The sequence below is a fragment of the Diabrotica undecimpunctata genome, chromosome 1 (genome assembly GCF_040954645.1).
Source record: "Diabrotica undecimpunctata isolate CICGRU chromosome 1, icDiaUnde3, whole genome shotgun sequence".
NCBI classification, from domain to species: Eukaryota; Metazoa; Arthropoda; class Insecta; order Coleoptera; family Chrysomelidae; genus Diabrotica; species Diabrotica undecimpunctata.
Window position 1 is genome coordinate 185,739,794 of NC_092803.1, and position 21,371 is coordinate 185,761,164.

Sequence of the window (21,371 nt, forward strand, 5' to 3'; positions counted from 1 at the left end):
CATACTAATATCATTAGAGAAATTTTCTACTGTTTTTAGCATCTGATCCAGGTGACTTCGAGTGGAAGCTAGTAGTTTTAAATCATCCATATACAATAGATGATTAAGCTTTGCAACAACAGTGGTGTTATTTTTGATGCTAAAACCTGTGTCAGTTGAGTTCAGTATCTGGGATAGGGGGTTCATCGCTAGACAAAACCACAGTGGGCTCAACGAATCTCCTTGAAATAGGCCCCGGTTGATTGCAATATTTTCAGTTTCGATATTGTTTTCACCAGGTATTTTGAGGTGAATTTTTGTTTTCCAATCTGACATTATATGTTTTAAAAAGGTCACTATGTTATCATCGACTTTATATATTTTTAATATATCTATAAGCCATTCATGTGGCACTGAATCAAACGCTTTCTTGTAGTCGATGAAAGCAGTAAAGAGATTCCGTTTTTTGCTATATGCTTGGTTAGAAATGACAGAGTCGATGATAAGTTGTTCTTTGCAGCCCATGGAACCCTTAGCACATCCTTTCTGTTGTGGCTCTATGATATTGTTTAAAGCACAGTGTTGGTTGATACGCCGGGCTACACAGGATGTGACCAATTTATACAGAGTTGGAAGACAAGTAATTGGGCGGTACTTGGTTGGATCTTGGGTGTTATTTTGATCTTTGGGAATTAAATAAGTTGTTCCCTGGGTTAGGAAAGATGGTATTTCCTGCGGATTAGAAATAGTGTTATTAATTACTGCTGATAGGCACTCATGAATACTCCAGAATTTTTTAAGCCAGAAGTTCTGAACGCCATCTGGTCCAGGAGATTTCCAGTTATGAAGCTCTTTGATAATATTTGAAACTTCTTCAGTGGTGAAGGGTTCGTAGGGAGCAGTAACGTAGTGTTGGCAGTTGTGCGCCGTATCTTCGATCCATCCAGCATTGGTGTTAAGAGCGGCTGGTGTGGAAAGTTGATTTCCCCAAAACTCATGGATTTCTTCTCGGCTTGGGTAAGATTTATTGGCACTTTCTGCAGTAGAATTGAGTTTCCGATAGAACGCCTTCTCGGCATTTTCAAAAAGCGTATTGTCAGATTTTCGTTTGTTACTAATTTTGTATCTCCTTAGTCGGCCTGAGTAAACGGAAAGCTTTTGTTTTAATGTATCCAGGCACTGTTGTGCTGTGTTGTTTTCTGGGTTATATTGTGAGTGTCTTGCGGTGGTTAGCATTATTTCTTCAGCTCTTCTGATTACTTTTCTACTTGTTGTTCCTCGAACATATTCCGTGATTTGACCAATGTCCCTACGTAATGATTCAATTTTCGTTAGCAGCCGTTTTTCCCAAGGTGCAACTCTGTTATCTGTCCCTCCGATATTAGTACCCCGTCGTGTTCTGGTCTTAATGCCCATAACATTAGCAATTGCTGTTGCTGCACAGTAAATCAGCGTGTGCATATATTCCAATGTATGGGCTTCTACGACATAATTGGGCAGAACTTCAGTGTTCACAATTTGTAACAGCACTCCTAGTTTCTTACAAGAGTTTACTCTTGGTAGCGGTGGTCTGCTAAGTGGGTTTGTTTCATTAAACTCTTGTACGGCGCGTGCCATTTCGTTAACTAGGCTATCGCGCAACTCGTTCTCCTGCTGTGTATTGTCAGGTTGTGTTTCTTGTTCTTGTATGACAACCTCAGGAATTGGCTCTTGTATTTCGTTAAGGGCTTGATTTCCAACTACCTCTTGATTATGAATCTCCCGTTCGACTTCGCTTCTGATGGTATTGCGTCTAGTCTCTGGGATGAGATTATTTCTGATAATTACCCGGTATTGATCTGCTACTCGTTGTTCAGATACTTGGATTTCTGGGTACTCTCTGCAAAATTCGGCATACAGATTTTGTCGATAGCCGATCGTTTCTTGACCGAGGTTTGTCACCTGGTAATAGAAGCGCAAAATATTTTCATTCATGGACACAGTCCATTTCATGCGCTGCCTCGGTCGTCCCGCTTGAGTGAGCGCCGGCTGATGTTCCAGCGCAGCACCTTCAGCGAGCAGAGCTCTTGTTGTTGTTTGGCTCGCTTGTGGTTGTTGTTCTTGTTGTTATTATTATTATTATTATTATTATTATTATAACTTCTTATCTATGAGACACCAGACGGTAGTGTCTGAAGGCCATATCTGTGATTGTCTATCCGTAAAACATGGAGTCCCACAAGGTTCGGTCTTAGGATCTCTTTTGTTTATTATTTATGTCAACGATTTGTCTAAATTAATATCTCCGTACAAAACCGTACAATCCGCAGACGATACGACATACGTTATATCAGGAAAAAATATTGATGATTTAAAAATGTCTTATGAGGAAGTTTCTACTAAATCTAGCATATAAACTTACCTCTGATAAAACGCAAAATTTGATTATATCTGCAAGTAATTTACCTAATGATCCACATAACAAAGAGACTGTTAAACTACATTAAACTTTGAAACATTAAAGGTAACATTGTTCTTTATTCCACCCTTACCTAAACTATGAATTAATCATATGAGGCAATTTAACCAATGCACTTCAAATTTTTAGAATGCAAAAGAAAGCTATCAGGATTTTAGCAGGGGTTAGGTATCTGAAACACTGCCGACCTTTCTTTATTAAATTCAAAATTATGCCGCTACCTACTATGTTGATATTTCAAGTTCTGACTGAAATTCACAGAAAACGGGCCCATTTAATAAAGCAGTCTGATGTTTACGTTAACAATACGCGAAAGTGTCACTACTTACGAACAAATCGTATATTACGTCTTTCAGATAAAAATTGCCCTAATTATAACTATTACAATATTTTACCAAAAAATATTAAACAGCTAAGATGTAATAGATTCGAAAAAGCTATAAAAAAATATCTTCTGAAACATTGCTTTTAGTGCTCAGAAGAATATTATGACTCATTGCAGGACATCCACTAAACTGCTTACCGTAACTTTGCCATAAATCGTTTTCTGTTTAATATGTGTTCTTGTTTGTGATATATTTAAGAAAGTTTTATATTCCTTTTTTATATATACTATGTATTCTTTTTGAATTGCTTCTTCTTCTTAAAGTGCCGTGCATTTCTGCATAGGCGTCCACCTTGCATCGTCTTGTCAGGTGAGATGTTAAATCGTCAGGATTAAATAATTCTATTTTTAGCAGCATTGCGAAGCATTTCATAGCTGTGGATTCCTGTTCATTGTCGAATATTGTGCAGCCATGACACTTTTTTACATCCCAGACCTCTCCTACCCTCTATCTTCCCTTCGAGTATCAGTTACTGAAAAGTATATCTTTCTCCTCGTAATATGCGTCCCAAGTATGCAGTCTTCTTTCTAAGCATTCAGTATTCTAAGCATTCGACGCAGGCACCACATTTCAAACACTTCAAGTTTGTTAATGGAACTGGCCTTTAACGTCCATGCTTCCATTCTGTACAAGAGAACAGGCCACACGTAACACTTAAGCATCTTGTATCCGAGGTTGAAGTCCAATTTGCGATCAGTCAGAAACTTACGAAGCCTCAAAAAAGCATTTCTGGCTTGTTCAACTCTGCTCTTGACTTGCTACAAACAATATTTGTAGTTAAATAAATAGACTCTAAACTCTAGCACTCTGAAATAAAGCATGGTTATTGAATGAACAAGATCTTTAGGTATTTCCAGACGAGACCGAATCAGAAATGATGTAATAAAACAACGTATGGGAATAGAAGGAAATATAACTCAAGATATAGAGAAGAAACAATTAAGGTGGTATGGGCCTGTTCAACGGATGCCAGCATCAAGACTCCCCAAAAAAGTAATAGAATGGCAACCGATAGGTCGACGGAAAAGAGGAAGACCCAGATTAGAATGGCAACACGGCGTAAACAAGTCCATGAGCGAAAGAAATTTAACAACAAACGACTGCGAAGATAGGAAGAGATGGTGTTTAGGTATCGGACAACGTCGAAAGACGTTCTAAACCGATGTATATATATATATATATATATATATATATATATATATATATATATATATATATATATATATATATATATATATATATATATATATATATATATATATATATTGAATGAACAGTGTTTGGTAAAAGAGGCCCGGGAATATGATGCTTTTGCTAAAAGAAACTGTAAAAAAATTCAAAATTAATAATTAAATGTTATCAAGTTAAAATCTTTGTTATTTACTTAATAAATTTAATACTAATTCATGCAAGTTCTTATTTGATTTAAAAATATTACCAAGTTATTTTGAAGCGTCTTAAAATATTGTTAGAGTTTTTTCCCTCAAAAATATATTTTTTAAACTGGATTCTTCATTGGGCATCTATATCATGATTATCTTAAGCTTATATTTCTTAGCTGATTTTCTTTATCTCTTGACTCAATTCTTTCTGCAATAATAAATAGTTGTATTTTGGTTTTCTAGATCAAATGAAACGAATGATATTTTATGAACCAGAACCACTAGTTTAATATCAAACTAAAGTTTGGGAAGCATAAATAAATAAATTGAGATAAAATATTGCCAATTGCACAAACCTATAACGATGACGACTGAGAAACTCTTGGCTGTTGGTGATATTGGGAGTTCTATGCAAAGTTTTGGATGGGTAGATTACGTAACCTTCATTGGAATGCTAGCAATAAGCCTTATAGTAGGTATTTATTTCGGAATATACAAGAAATCAGAGACAGCACAGGACTACTTGGTCGCTAGTCGATCTATGGGCATAATACCAATAGCCATGTCATTGCTAGCTAGGTAAGTATTGTTTTAGAATGAATTGTTAATGTATTTAGTATTGTCATATCTGTTGATGAGATAAAAAACAGACACCAAACATCTGTCGTCACTACGTTAACTACTTCTACCTAGTAACTAATATAACTTCATGTATTTCAATTTCAGTAAGTAATTAGCCTAAATTGATGTATATTTATTTTTTGTAAGTGAAATCGAAATAGGCAGATTTACCTTCATTAATTTTTATGTATCATTTATTACTCTAATTGTTTATTTTGTTTACTGGATTTTGGAGATGTTTATTGTTTCTTCGAACTTTAAACTAACAAACTTAAATCCAAATTAAATAACCTTATTAAAAATAAATTTAATTCGTTGAATCGTAACAGTAACAATAGCAGTATTAAATTCTCTAGTGTTTCTAGACTAGTGTTTCTTTCATCCAAGACTAAAAAATCTCTCCTCAGTCACTTTTGATAAAAATGAACTTAATATTCTAAATCTAGGCCTCAAGTAATCCATTTCTAGTAAGGTTTCTGACAAAGACCTTCAGAGTCTCTCTATTGAGCTAGACATCATTATCAAAAATCTTTCTGTCCCTTTAAATAATAAAAAAAAATATCAATTAGAAACTCCTGTTTTAACACCATCAACAAATTCACAAATAAAAATTTTTCTACTTCCAATTCTTCAACATCAACTATATCAACAATTTATCATTCTTTACCTTACATATCTCTCAAAATACATATTTCACACCTTCTTTCCCCCAATTTTCTCTCAACAAACGAAATGAACATCTAAATGCCCTTAAATCTATTAAAAACAAAATCAAATCCATCATTTAATTTATCAGCCAAGCTGATAAGGAAACTGGCTAGTGATTTTTGATCAAACCTTATTCAATGACAAAGTCTCCAATTTTCTCTCTGATAACAACTTCACTCTATTCTCGATAAATCCCTCAAAAAATGAACATCTAAATGCCCTTAAATCCATTAAAAACAAAATCAAATCCATCATTTAATTTATCAGCCAAGCTAATAAGGAAACTGGCTAGTGATTTTTGATCAAACCTTATTCAATGACAAAGTCTCCAATTTTCTCTCTGATAACAACTTCACTCTATTCTCGATAAATCCCTCAAAAAAGGTTATAAATAAATTAAAAGAAAATATTAAACATTTTACAGAATTTTTCTCTGAACATTTTGCACCATACTACAAACTTTCCAGTAACCCATTAACACTCCGACTGTATGGTTTATCTAATATACATAAGGAGGGCATTCCTCTTTATCCAATTTATCAAAATTTATACTGAATCTCATTAACAACACGAGGAACTTTACCTTTCGTTTTTCAGTCAAAAACAACAATCATCTAGTCAATAACCTACAACAGATAAATCTTCGCCCCAAACTACTATGCTTTCAAAAATAAAATTAAAGACAGTCAAGATTTCCTTTCACGCAAAAATAGTCTATGTATCTGTTGATACGTATTTCGCTTTAATAAAGCTCATCAGAACAGTTATTCATAGGCTTTCTCGAAAGCATGCATAGAAAGCCTATGAATAACTGTTCTGATGAGCTTTATTAAAGCGAAATACGTATCAACAGATACATAGACTATTTTTGCGTGAAAGGAAATCTTGACTGTCTTTAATTTTATTTTTATTCGGATCTACTCTGTATGAGTACAAGAAACCAATTCGCTAACGATTTCTGCTCAGCTGAGGAGACATGTCGTGGAATGCAAATTTTAGATTCCCCATGTCTCTATTAACATCTTTATCAGCGTCTGTTATACCTTGCATTTATAGAAGGTTCAGATTAAGGCAGTTATCTGAATTGTGTTTCGAAACTATTTTACGGATTTACTATGCTTTCATTTGATGTTAGCAATTTATTCACTTCTGTTTCTAAAAAAGAAACAATTAATTTGGTTTACTTTTTTCTAGTTGCCAATTCTATCACCTTGTTTACTACTAACTCCATTTTCCAACTATTAAAAACTTGCTTAGATCAAGATTTCTTTGTTTTCAACAATAAATATTACAGACAACCTGATGGCTTAGCCATGGGTAGCTGTCTCTCTTCTTTATTAGCTGATGTATTTATGAATGATTTACACAGATCATTAAAAATCCTAAAATTCGCTATTGGTTTCGCTACGTTAACGACTGTCTAGTCTTCATTAGGTAACTCCAACTCAGCTGAACTATTACTTTCTAAAATTAACCATATCCACCCAACATTTAAGTTCACCATAGAACTAGACTCATCCCAGTCAATCAAGTTTCTTGATCTCACCATCACCAGAATAAATGCCCATTTCGACTTCAGTATCTATAGGAAACCCACACAGACTAATCATGTAATACCCTTCTCTTCAAATCACCCCATGTCACATAAATATGCAGCTTTCCACACTTACATCCATCACTTGGAAACCATTTTACTATCTCAGTCGAACTATAACAAATAATTTATTACCATCAGATAAATAGCAGTCAATAATGGATATGATTACATCATCAATAATCTCATCTATAGAAGACGTCTTAAAACCCTATAAGAGAGTGCGTTCCCCAGAGACCTTACCACTAAACCTAATTACGGTTTAGAGACCTAATTATGAGAGTATTTCTGGAGATATTCGAAATCAGTTGAAAACATCCACATTTCTTTTAAAGTACCAAATAATTTGGGCCATTGTATATCTAATTCCAAAGACTCCATCAATTATATGAACCGTAGAGTCTAGTTAAAGTTAAAATAAGAAATGCTCTCAAGCTAGGTAAAAAAACATGTTAATTAGAAAATTTTAATAGGCTTTTAGGCTTTAATTTTTTAATCGGTTCACATAAGTTTCTTCAACATATCAATCCTTGATTGTGGCTTTTAAGCGGTGTTTTTTAAGCTTTTACACTTGTTTGGTTCTGTTGTTTCCCTTAACTGTATCTTCTAGTTTTTTTTATTTTTTGTAATATTTATAATTTAATTTTTAAAACAAACTAATTCTTTATTTCAGTTCAGTTAGTGGTATATCGCTTTTAGGAATTCCCACAGAAGTGTATGTTTATGGAATCCAGTACAATTATATTTTAGGAGGTTTCGTTATTGCGTCAATTTTAATGGGATACATATTCTTGCCTGTTTTCCAAGGTCTACAATTGACATCAACTTATGAGGTTAGTTTTAGTTAATTTTATTTTTATCAATTTATTAGGATAGTTAAATAAGTCGTTTAGAAAATGATATTCCTGTTTCGAGACATAATCCTGTTTCTATGAGCTGTATGGATTTAAATTCTGTTAGTAGGGTGCTAACCTGGCTGTAGAACCCCTCCTCCTTTATACGGACTTCAACCGGGACCGGCAACAGTTCTGTCGAGCTACTCAATCCACCCAAAAAAACTGCAAAAGAAAAAGAATAAACAAAAAAGCATATATCAAACATATATCACAGTTCTTGGTGAAAGAAATATAACTAAAAATAAATCGTTCCAAAGGTGAAGAACTCCATGGTTTTGTACAGATGTGAAGAAAAAATGTAAAAAAAGAAAAAAATTTACCTAAAATACGTGTCAACTAAAACACATCTACCAAAATAACAAAAGAAAGTCAGAATATATGGACAACTTACAGAACATATAGAAATAGGCAGCAGAATAACACAAGGGAATTCATTGAGCTCCATGCTCTTTAATTTGATCATGGATAAAATCATCAAAAGCGTTAACAAAGGAAGAGAATACAGAATGGGAAACAAAAAAATAAAAATACTCTGTTAAACACACGACGCAATATTGATAGCCCAAGATGAAGATAGTCTGCAAAGACTGGTCTACCGATTTAACATAAGAGCAAAAAACAATAGTAGTCAGCAAAGAACCATATGTAAAATAGAAATTGGTGGCATCAGTATTGAACAAGTAATGGAAAGAAAATACCTGGAAATTACACTGTTTAGCTATGGAGACTTGGACAAAAAAGTGAGAGATCAAGTACAAAAACCAAATAGACTGACAGGATACCTTAATAACACTATATGGTGAAACAGACACATTAACACTGAGATGAAGTCAAGAATTTATAAAGCCAGTGTAAGACCAATAATGACATATACCTCAGAAACAAGACCCGACACGACCACAACGCATAGGCTACTGGAAACGACAAGAAAATGTAACTTACAGTGTATAAATGAATGGACACAAAATAGAAAAAAGATGGAATAACCACATAAGCAGAATGAAGGAGACCCGTGTCGTCAAAATAGCAAGAGATAAGTCACCAATCGGCAGAAGAAGTATCGGATGACCGTGCAAAAGATGGAGTGACAACCTTCGATAGAGGTATTAACCCACCAATGAACGAGCAGAATTGCTTATAAAGAGGAAGAAGAAGAAGAGGAAGAAAATTATATTTAATATGGCAACTTATGTAAGAATTTGTGAAATTCGGTAACAGTATACTGAATGACATCATAAGCATCGCTCAAATAATTCATCTACTGAGTAGGTTTCGTTGCTATGTGGGTAAAATACTGAAGCACGTCGCCAGCAGCGAGCAATAGCAACTAAAGAACCTCTTCTTCTTTGTCACAATCTTTGAATCAACCTTTCTCTATTGGATGCTGCTCGAAATAATTCTTTTACTGTGGCACCACATCATTGTCTAATATTACGCAGCCATGAAAGTTTCTTTCGACCAATATCTCTTTCCTTCCACTTTACCTTGTATTATAAGGCAAAGTAAATGGTAATTGGGTCCTCTAATTATATGGCCGAAGTATTCTGTTTTTCTTCTCTTTATGATGTTTGTGAGCAAGCGTTCTGAATTCATCATTTTAAGAATATTTTTATTGGAAGCGTGCGAAACCCATATTTTTAGGATCCGTATAACACCACAATTTGAATGCTTTTAATTTGTTAAGCACTGTGATTTTAATGTCCATATCTCACAACCATACATAACATTTCAGGACCTTCTTGCGAATGTGTATCGACTGGTTTCTGTAAAGGTTTCTGTTATATTCCAGGTCAAAAAAGCCTTTCGTAATATTTCGATCCTGGTTATTATCTCTTTATCAGAGTCACAATTTACATTTAACCAGCTGCCGAGGTATATAAAATGGTTTACGCGTTGTATCTCCTCTCCATTAAGTAAAAGCAATCCTTGATCTATATTAATCTTTCCAACCGCCATCCACTTTGTTTTTAAAATGTTAATTTTAAGGCCTCTTCGATAACTTTCTTCGCTGACTAGATTTACTAGTCCAACTAAAGAACCAGTGCATAACAATAACTTGAAACGGTAATATAAGAATGAAGGAAAACAATCCTCTAAGCAAACCGGGAGATACGACGACGTCAAGTCGACGCAGGCTGTTGTGCTGTATCTTTCTAATGAATACATACACATACGATTGTATATCCAGATTGTATTTTGTTGTTAATTTTAGAAAAAAAAAATTTAAGATTTTTCTACTTTACCTGAACAAATTTCCATGGCAATTGCGTTAGTAGAAGTTATACAAACCTTCGATATGCACTCAATATAACAGCAGCTACTGCTCAAACAGTTAGACCACGCCCTGGCTTGGAGGAAATTGGTTTAAAATCAAGAAAAACTGTCAAACTATTTTTAAGCTTCTTTTTCAGCGAAAGCAACAGTGACATTTTTTTTAAAGTAATCGTACTTAATTGTAAAAAAGAATATTGAGACGAATTTTGTTGTACGACGAATTTCCAGGTATAGCCGGATTTACACAAAATAATATTGAGTATTGAGTAGTATATAGGGGATTTTAGTGATGATTTACTAATTAGATTTTTGATATTTTATTAAAACAATAAATATTTACTCGTTTTAGTATCATGAAAGGAGATTTAGCAAAGGTGTTAGATTATTTGGTTCATTACTATTCAGTATTAAGATGCTATCTTGGCTGCCGCTAGTGATTTATGTGCCAGCTCTCGCATTAAACCAAGGTAAGGAACTTTTTAGCCTTATTTATATAAAAATGTGTTTATTGTGTTATATACTTATTAAAAGTGATTGGAGTATAATACGTTATGAAGTCCATTAGATATAATGTGGGTCCGCTATTATTTTGGTTAATTAATATCTTAAACACCAATTTTTTTTCTATGGTAGCTTTATAAAAAAGTATTAAACTCGGTTCGCTAATCCCAGTCCGAACTGTCTAGTGAATTTAGTAATTATTTTTTTGCGAAGTTAGTTACTTTTTGACAGACTAGAAGTGGCTGAAAATTACTATACAACCAAGCACACGTACTCATAGCCAATATTAATAGTAAACAAACTAAATAGTAAATAAAATAGAACTTTGCGAATTACCGACAATCAATATTTATTTATCTGCACCATATAATAAATAGTTATGTTAAATTATAACAACTAAATATATATTTTTTAAATATATACTACCCAAAATTTGATGGGTTTAGTATACACTTCGACTATTTAGAATAATTCTTCTTTTTTTAAAGAAAGAAGTCTGTAATAGCAGGATACTTGAGCTATTAATACTGAGAAGTAGGAATTGTTGTGTTGTAGGTTTCCGACAATGAATCTGTCAAAATTTGTCCGAGCTAAGCGAATGGAGTTTATCACATGTCATATTAATAACAATTTGTAACACACATGACATTAGGCCGACGCACAAAAAGTCATTTTTACTCCAAATAGAACATACCTATTATTTTTTTCAAACGTCGCAAATAATAATTTTTATGTTACTATGGTTACTTCTATTGATTGTCATTTTGACAAATAAGAAAAAACAATTTTTGCGCTACTTTTTAAGTTTTATGAACGTTTGTGCTTATTGTCACCCAAAAGTACGAGGTCTGATTCCGAAGATCCCACGGCGTCGCGTATATCTCCAAATATTTTGTGTATAATACTGCAAAGACTGTAACCGAAGCATTGTTGCCTTCCAAGTCCACTGCGGTTCACGAAGCTTAATGCTCGTGTGACGAGCAAAAAGTTATTATTGTCGAACTAACCGATTTCTTAGATCAAACAAAAATACTGATTAACCAAGGGTTACATAAAGCCGAACAACTAGCCCAGGACAGAGAAGGATGGAGAGAAATCGTGCAAAAACTGTAAAGTCCTGATGGTGTCACCACATCCCAAAAGGGATAGGACTGAGGAGGAGTAACCGATTTCTTAAGTCACCATAGTAGATGAATATATTAAGTCGATGTCAAAACAAAAAATATTATAAAATACGTATAATGTTGTCATTTTGTTTTGACACTGACTTAAAATACGGTATTTTAGAATGACATTTATCCACAGTACTGATAGAAGGGTGTGAAACATTGGTGGTTTCTAAAATGGATAGAAATAATCTACTAATTTTTGGAACGTAAGATCATAATGAAGAATATTTGGTGCAATTTGTGAACACGGCAATTAGAAAAGTGATCTATATATGAATTATAAAGAAATAACTGATGCAAATGATATAATATCATTTAATAGGTAGGCTAAGATAGACAAAATATCTATCAAAAGAGAATAAAAACTAGCTAATCAGACGAACCCTTTTATCAGTACTTGTGTCAAGTCTCAGTATCAGTGTGAAATAGATGTAAGAACAGGCCAAGTCTAAGGTAAGAAAATATTGAGCACGCGAGGACGCCAGAAATATTAGAAGGGGACTAGGCAAAGTTCTTGTCAACATTAGGAACAGATACTCGTGATATTTATTATGTTATTCTTGCCATTAAGTTATAGTAACATTATGGATTCTAAAACCGAATTAAACGTAATTACTGTATCTTCAAATTTTCTTGCTAATCAATCCAACTCTATATGACTGCGTCTATTATGTATTATCCAATTTTCCTGCAGAGAATAAGCTTATGATATTCGATGATGCTATTTTAATGCATTCTTAGTCTTTTTATTATAACATGAATATCACAGGTTTACAATTGTGATTGAAAAAGATTGATTCAACCATTTTGCTGGGAATGTCAATTTTGGAACCCAAAAAGATGCAAAAAGGTTTACCACTTCTACTCATGGGCTTCTCCTTAAAACCCCCTCCACTCGTAGGGGGGAGAACGAAAAACACCGATTTATCAAGAATCTATACGCCGTAGAAAAAAATGTTTCAAACAAGAAACGACGCTTCAAGAGATCCACGATTTTGAATGTAAGTTATGCGCGTGAAATCAATTTTTTAAATAAAATTTGTATCCAATCGACGGTAAAAATAAATTCGATATCTTTTGATCAGAGTGTCCTATCGTCAACAATTGAAATGCGTTTTTAAGCTGAAGAGTGCAGCTTTTGTATGCAATTGTGCAGTTTTGTAGACAATCACGGAAAATTCCCTTACCAAAACGGCATTAAGTGAAATTTGTAGCTGAAGTTGTGTAGTTTTCAAAAAGGTACTTGTTTTAAATGTTTTAGATCGTTTGTAATGTAAAAATTTAAAGTCAGCGTTTTTAGGCATATTTTAAATGCCTCATATTTGTTGCTTAAACTCAAAATCGAAATTTCGTGCTATAGATTTTAAAGATAAGGCTCAAACAATGGTTTATTCTAGAGAAAAAGTGCTAATAAACATTTCTTGTTAGAAACATTTTTTTCTACGGGATACAGATTTATGGTAAATCGGTGTTTTCCGTTTACCTCCCTCCTCTTTACCCGCTTTTTTGGAGTAACAAAATTCACATTTTTAGCAAAATTTAGCTTGTTCGTATGATTTTTAGAGGTTTAGTAGCATTTTCGTCTCTGAGGACTGGAGTATATTACCCTTTTGTGAAGTCAAATTCCATAAAAATCAAGAAGTTGGAATACTCGAGGCACATCATGCGAGGTGAAAAATACGAACTATTAAGGAATATAATGCAGGGCAAAATCAGAGGCAGAACCAGCTTAGAGAGACGTAAAATCTCGTGGGTACGCATTCTCCGTGAATGGTTTGAATGCAGTTCAATTGAACTATTCAAAAGTGTAACCAACAAACTTATAATTGCCAGAATAAATTTCAATCTCCGACAGGAGCGGAACTTAAAGAAGGAAAAGGAGTCATAAGTAAGGGTTGGATGAATCCAATTATCCAGAACTAGCTGCCTTATATGCTGCTTTAACATGGCCATTCTCTAGCTCTAAAGACCATCCTACATCCTTTGTGAGAGTGCCATAATGCCAGCTATGATGTATTTCATAGATTATTGGATGGATTAAAAACGTTGAAAGCAAATAAGATTAACTAGAGCAAATATTTTACGATACGTCTATGGAGCCAGTTTGTGTTGCGGCATGGTTCAAAAAATGTGATTAATAAAGTTTTTTAATTGGTTCTGAATTTACAATGATTTGTGTTGCTTACATCTAAATAGATCTGGATGATCAAGCTGGGTCTTTTGGTTTGCAAAAATGGCGTAAAAGGTTTAAAAATGTCTTTGAAAAACAAAAAAAAAAATGTATCTGAAAGTAAACTCTTAAAACATTTGACCTGTAGTTAGAGGATCGAGGAGTATTTGGAAACAGCTACGTCAAGTTAAAGTTCAAACAGCGGTAAATATGAAAGAAGAAGGCAATAAAGTCAACGTTGCTAAAAGAATCAGATGTTTCAACATTGGTAAATGATCCACTGCAAGTACAAGAAACAAAATGGTGCCATAAAAGCTTAATGCAAAAGATTAAGTGCACATAAAGTCAACAACTACTGGTACGATACCTGGAGAAAGCAAACCAATTGAATTTTCAAACATGTTTGTCACTAATAATATTTTCCAACGTGATATAGACGCTTTGAACAGAAAATACTTAGAAAAATTCTCGGACCTAGACATGACATCACCACAAACCAGTATAAGATCAGAACCAATATCGAATTAAAAGCACTCTACAATGACGCCAATATTGTCCAAGAAATCAAATCACAGCGACTAAGATGGGCAGGCCACGTGCACAGACTGCATAACGATAGACTTGTAAAACTGGTATGGGAAGAGATTCCCACAGGCAAAAGACCATTCGGACGTCCCAGAATGCGATGGAGAGATAACATCCAAGCAGATCTCCGGAAAATGAACATTCCAGTTGACCCTAGGTTGATAAAAGACCGAAAAATTGGAAAAAAGTTGTACAGTCAGCCAAGACCCACCCAGGGTTGTAGCGCTACGTGATGATGATGATGTTATAGACAACACTGATAATCTATAGACTCATAAAAACTTTGGTTTTCTCTGTTTTCATAGATGCTGCTGAATGCTACACTCTTTGAATTAATTAGATAAGTAAGCAGCAATAAAAAGCTAACAACGTAAATAACATAAGAAATAATAAGGCATTTTGGGCACATTGCTAAAAATGGTTTTCCTAAAAACCTTACAGGCAAAGGTACAAAGGTATTCCGCATGGGCATTTTGCAGAGTGTATGAGCAATGATGTCATAAAATGAATAAAGTGGAGAAACATCTCAAATATCAACTTATGAATGCATGACTTTATGATATCTGTAATAGTTTACTGATTAATAAAAAAAAAATAAGGTTATGTGCTATTCAGATAAACTTACGTCCACCCTTTAACTAATAGAGCTAAAATGAGTCTTTCTATAATTTGCTGGAGACTTCTTCATCTTTCGATTTCCACTCGGAAAGTCGTTGTGGAAAACGATTTTTGGAGTGGAAATGGAAACGACAAACATTAGTTAAAAATGTAATTTTCTTTACAATCATTTGTGGCTTAATCCCATATAAACATAATATTTAATTCTGTCTGTATGTTTGATGAAACTTTAAGAATAGTAATAATTTAAACAAAAATACTTTATACTTTAAACTCTTCTGTTGTAGTGTCTGGAATAAATGTTCATTTTATAACACCAACTGTTTGTGCCTTTTGTGTGTTTTATACTTCGTTGGTAAGTTTATACTGAAAAAAGGTTTTCAGAACACTTTTAAACTAAGTAATGTATGTATAGGGGAGAGGTGGGATGGTTGATCTCTGTTTTAGTGTTTAAAGATTATTTCAGACAATAATAGCTATTTTCTTAATTTCATTAAACGTGTTCATATTGTGGTTATATCCTTCCACTAGGTGTTCACCTAGAATCTCTTTCTTGTAGAACAAATAAGGTAGATCAGTTCTTGTAAAACACTAGTGCGGTTCAAGAACCCCTGTCCATGAGGGATACTTGATTTCCGTGAGGGGGCTACTTGATCCCTGGGATAAAGTATCCCACCTATGATACATAGCATAAGTAATTATTGCCAATTATGAAAGGTAATTAAATTAAACAATAACACAAATTGAACTACTTAATTTAATAAATAAAAACATAAAATACAAAAATAAATTGAGCCAAAAAAGAACAATTATTTAGAAAACATTAGCATCAAATCTATGGTTAAATTTTATTATGTCAGCAGTCCTGGCCGTTCTGCTGATGGACGGCTGCGGCAGCTTTTGTACGTCTGTCCAGTCCACTTCGCTGACGTCCACTACTGTTGGAAAAGTGAAAAAGCTTCCTTCTAGTCCCTTCCGCCTTGAGGATTTAACTTCCAATGTATTTTCTTTCAGGCACACAAAACTTTTCCAAGATAAAACTTCATTGCTTTTTTTAGTACAAAACTTGACTAAAACGTAGTCATCAACAAGCTCATTATCTAAAAGGAAATCAGAGCCTTCGCTGCTATCTGGAAGGCTGAGAAGATCATCCTCCTCTTCATCAACCGAATCGAAAAGTTCAGTGTTTCTAAGTGTTGGAAGGTTTTCTGCTCTTTTCTTATTGATTGCGGCTTTCTTAAGAGCAAGTTCTTCAATTTCCGCTTTTTCAGGGGTATCAGTTAGGATGGTCAAGATTTTAGGGCCCCAGAAAACGTTGGTTCTATAGAAATTGATGTACTAACACTAGGTGTTGGCTGTATTGGATCCAGAACTGATTCCTGAATCAAAGTTGCCTGGTCATAAATTCGTCGTCAGTAAATATGTGTGGAATTATCGGCCATATTCCAGATACTTTGAACCCACTTATAATATCTGAAGGAGGAACGTATCTCCAAGCAGTTCTGAAATCTCGTAAATTGTAAGAGTGCTTCCGGCAAATTTGAGCATAAAATTGGAAGCTGCTTGGGTTAGTAAGTCTTTAGTGGACCAAAAACCGCGCGGTCCAATGGCTGCAACTTATGAGAGGTATGCGGCGAAATTGTAAGAAATACGATGCCGTTATCTTTCGCATAATTTACAGCCTCCAATGAGCAGTGACTCTCATGGTTGTACATAACAATTAAATGTTTCCGATCTAGGCTTGGCTGAGCGAAACGAACAAAGTGTTCCAAAAACTTCAAAAAACCAGAGCAAGTCATCCATCCACTGAGATATGTTGTTGCATTGCTGCCAGGAGGTGCATGGCTTAGAAACCTGTCCTGCCAGTTTTTTTCTGGGAAATATCATGTAAGGAGGCATGTGACCCCCTGCAGAATTAATACCAGCACACACCGTAACCAGTTCGCCTCGTTCTGCAGATGTAATTTGGCCCACCTGCTTCGACCCTTTCACAGCAATTATTTTAGCAGGTTTGTGTACTGTAGTGAGGCCAGTTTCGTCAATATTCCATATACGTTCAGGAGAAAACTGGTAGAGTGTATAAACATTTGTTAATTGATTAAAGAATGTACCAACTGTGTGACGATTAAAAGCTGAGCTTCGTGCCAAGGTTGTGGCTTCTGGTATCCTTAATGACAGCGTAGGGTTTCCATCAAGAAAACCTCGACACCAGTCGTGGCCAATTTGCTTTGTTTTATCCCAGGCAGAAGGATATGATTTCTTATTTGTTGCAGCATATGAGTATGCCAATTTCGGCAATTGCACCACGGTAAGACCGTAATACATCTTGGACATATCTTTCGAAAACATACCAAGATCTTTTTCCTGGTTAAGTGAAAAAACCTGGCGCACCTTGTAGCCTGGGAGAGATATGTTTTTTCTGCACAACCTCTTTAATGTCATGACATTTATTTCGAACTTCCTAGCGGATGCTTTGTAGCTTCCTCCATTTTTTACCGCATTTACAGCCGTTTTAACATTTTCTGCATCAGGTGGAACTCTTTTCGTTGCTCCTATTTTAGTTGAGTACTTACATGGTATCTGAAAAAATAAACATGAATAAAATTAATTACATTAAACACGAGATTAAAAGAAATACAAAGTGGGATATATGATCCTGGGAAAGTTCCCCCATTTAATAGGATTAACTATCTCTGCAATGACATTTTTCTAACAAGTGCAAGTTTTAGGTTAAAACAGTTACAATTTAAATATCAATGTTTTAGTATTTAGCGGATAAAAGTACAAATGTTTCACCTATTTGGGCAGTTAATATCAAAACAAAGTAAACAGTATGGCCTCTACCCAAGTGGGTCAACAGAACAGTAATATCATTGGGCGCAAAATTTTAATGGGGATCAAGTATCCCACCGGGTTCAACTATCCCACCTCTCCCTTATTAATTGAATTAGTTCAAAACCTGAGATAATTAGTTAAACAATAAATTTGTACTTATATTAAAGAAGTTTTCGTAAAGTAAAACTCAATATTTACAAGACCTTAATAACAGGTTTTATATGAAGCTAAAACAGGAAGCCTCTTAGTATCTTTGAGAGAAAAATTATTTTAATGTTTTTTATGTGATCGTCATTCATTTTTTTTTAAATGATAAATGGTTTGTACATGTGAGTCCATTTTAACAGGCATGTAGAAATAAAATAATGTTAGACTGACTCACAGACAAATAATGTTAAGAATCTATTTTACTAAACCTAGTATCAGGTCCTAGGCAATAAAATGCATGGTCTTGCGTCAGTATTTGACTTAACTGTGTCAGCTGAGGAATACTCATATTCTTACTATACTGCTTAATCAGTTCATCTTTATAGTGTTTTATGTATTCAATGGCGTAAGTCTGATCCATGAGAGATTTTTGCCAGGAGTAGGTCTTGTTCAAATTAGCAGCAGCGCTCGGACTTTTTGACCTTTGGTACCGAGGTTGGCCTGGTGCCTTTTGTAGAGGTGGTCTGCCTCTCGGCCTAGAACCGGCAGGTCGTTTTATATTTTTTTTTTGTACCTAGAGGACCAGGAATTTCAACATCTGCACCCGTTATGCCTTCACCGCAAACAATAACCCCACCACAAGGCGCACCTTTAAAACGACCTGCCGGTTCTAGGCCGAGAGGCAGACCACCTCTACAAAAGGCACCAGGCCAACCTCGGTACCAAAGGTCAAAAAGTCCGAGCGCTGCTGCTAATTTGAACAAGACCTACTCCTGGCAAAAATCTCTCATGGATCAGACTTACGCCATTGAATACATAAAACACTATAAAGATGAACTGATTAAATAAAATGCATTTTGAATAAGTCTTATATTTATTTCTACAACCCTATTGGTTTTTTTGTTTATATTTCTTGTTTGGATTAAAAAACAAAATAACTTTTAGGGTGGTTTGAAAGGGGTTGTTTGGACTGACGTAATTCAGTTAATACTAATGTTTGGAGCTATAATATTGGTGGCTATCAAAGGTACATTAGATGTAGGAGGATTTGGAAATGTATTTAAAAGAAACTGGGACAGTGATAGAATTGAAGGTCCGAAGTAAGTATAAAAATTTTCTCAATCTGTCTTCAGGCTTATAATAAATACATAGTTGAATTTTATACACTTTTAAATGCTTTAAAATAGGGGTCGGCAACCTGCGGCCCTTTGCAACTTTTTGCGCGGCCTGTCAAAGCACCAATATAATTTTAGGTAAATTTTTAAGAAAAAAACCAAAAAAAGTAGGAAACATATTCTACTGCGCAAGTTTAATCCCCACTCCCCAGCGAATACGATGGCTGGCTTGGGAGGTGTAGCATTCTTTTATTTCACCAGTTTACCCCTGTATGTTTATATCATACAATATATATTAACATAGACTGAGCAGTCTGTAGAGCTAAGTGACGAGACCATCTTTTTTTTCGTTGTTTATTGTGTCTCTTTCGTACATCAAGTAAGTATAGCAGCATCTCTTTTTGATGGGAGAGAGAAAGAGTGAGGAGAGTCAATGTGCTAGAGAGAGACAGATCGAAAAACCGCAAGAGATCTTGTCGTGAGCTTGCGCTGCTGCTATGCTCGGTGTATGTTTATATTATACGTCTACATGTCATACGTAAATTTTGCAAATAAACAAATTTAAGAATTTTATGCAAAAAAAATTTCACCTTATTATAAATATGGCGTCTGTGCATGATCTTTACGACCTAAATTTTGTTCCTCTGCTAGTTTTACAATTTTATTAAGTTTATTTGTTATTACTTTAGTTGTAAATTTTAATTTTGTGTTTAATAAATTAATTTCTCTTAAATAATTTAAAAATAAAATATCTTAAGTTTTGATTTAGATCCCCTAGCAAGACATACAATATGGACTTTGGTTATTGGGGGAACGTTTTTGGCGGTACAGACAGCAGGAGTCAACCAAAATATGATTCAGAGATACCTATCATTACCATCTTTGAAGCATTCTAGAAGGTAACGCATGTCTTTATTGAAATATTTTATATGCACCATAACAATAATATTATAAAAAGAGTTAACTTATGAGCTACTTCAATGAATCATTGACCGGATTACATTATTCCACTAGTCTGATATTATTTCTTTCAGAATGCATTCATTTCATTACATTTGACTATAAATGAACTTGTAACCTCGGAAACCTTTTTTTGGATGGTGCTAGAAAGGTCACCAATGGAGACACTGCGGACGGCAGCCATATGGTTAGTGGAGAGCGAGTTGTGGGTTCGAAACTAGCTTTTGGAACCGGGAATGGGTCCAACGGACGAAATAAGTAAAGGTAGAACAGGATAAGAGATATTAGAAAAGATATAGAAATAAACAAAAAGATAGATGGGTAAAATTACCAAAAATAAGATAAGATAGAAACAGGGCGCCACTTAAGGGGAAAATTAAGAAACCTTAGAAAAGAAAAGAGGCAAGGAAAGATATTTAGGTTGTGAGACCAAATCCAAGGAAAGATATCAACAGTTAATTATTAAATAAATTTGGTCAACACACTACATAATCAAATAATAAATATATTAGGTGGACTCCGTTCACCTAATTACCTACGAAACTTAATCAGCCTGATCTTTCTTCTGGTCGAAGGTATAATAATTATTTAATATAATAAACAAACATTCAGAGGTATTGTATACCAGGAAACTTATTAGGAGTCGAGAAATAAAATTCATTGATAAAACAAACAATATATTCAACACCACTATGATATAGGCAGCTGAATATACACACATGTAAAAAAATGCATCATCAATTATTAAATGATGGTATACATATAACAATAAACAGTATTATAATTAGGAAATACCTTTGCAAATACAATAATATAATAAAATCATACACAGTTTAAATTATCAGCCAAGAGAGCCTGATAGTATCTAATAGTATTTAACTAAAGCTGATATAAATCTCTCTTTGCTGGTTATGGGCTTATCTCGAGATAACGGGTAAAAAATGTATAACATATATAGCAAATAACAAAATGA

The 21,371-nt window shown here is 34.3% G+C and overlaps 1 protein-coding gene across 1 annotated transcript in view; it reads left to right on the plus strand.

The window, feature by feature from the left end:
• Positions 1–21,371, plus strand: part of LOC140436659 (uncharacterized) — a 96,166-nt gene that overhangs the window by 5,511 nt on the left and 69,284 nt on the right. The window contains exons 2-7 of the mRNA XM_072525666.1: positions 4,449–4,784; positions 7,802–7,961; positions 10,648–10,765; positions 15,629–15,696; positions 19,269–19,423; positions 20,197–20,337. Of these exons, the coding sequence (XP_072381767.1) occupies positions 4,570–4,784; positions 7,802–7,961; positions 10,648–10,765; positions 15,629–15,696; positions 19,269–19,423; positions 20,197–20,337 (857 nt within the window). The 5' untranslated portion in view covers positions 4,449–4,569. The remainder of the gene's footprint in view (positions 1–4,448; positions 4,785–7,801; positions 7,962–10,647; positions 10,766–15,628; positions 15,697–19,268; positions 19,424–20,196; positions 20,338–21,371) is intronic.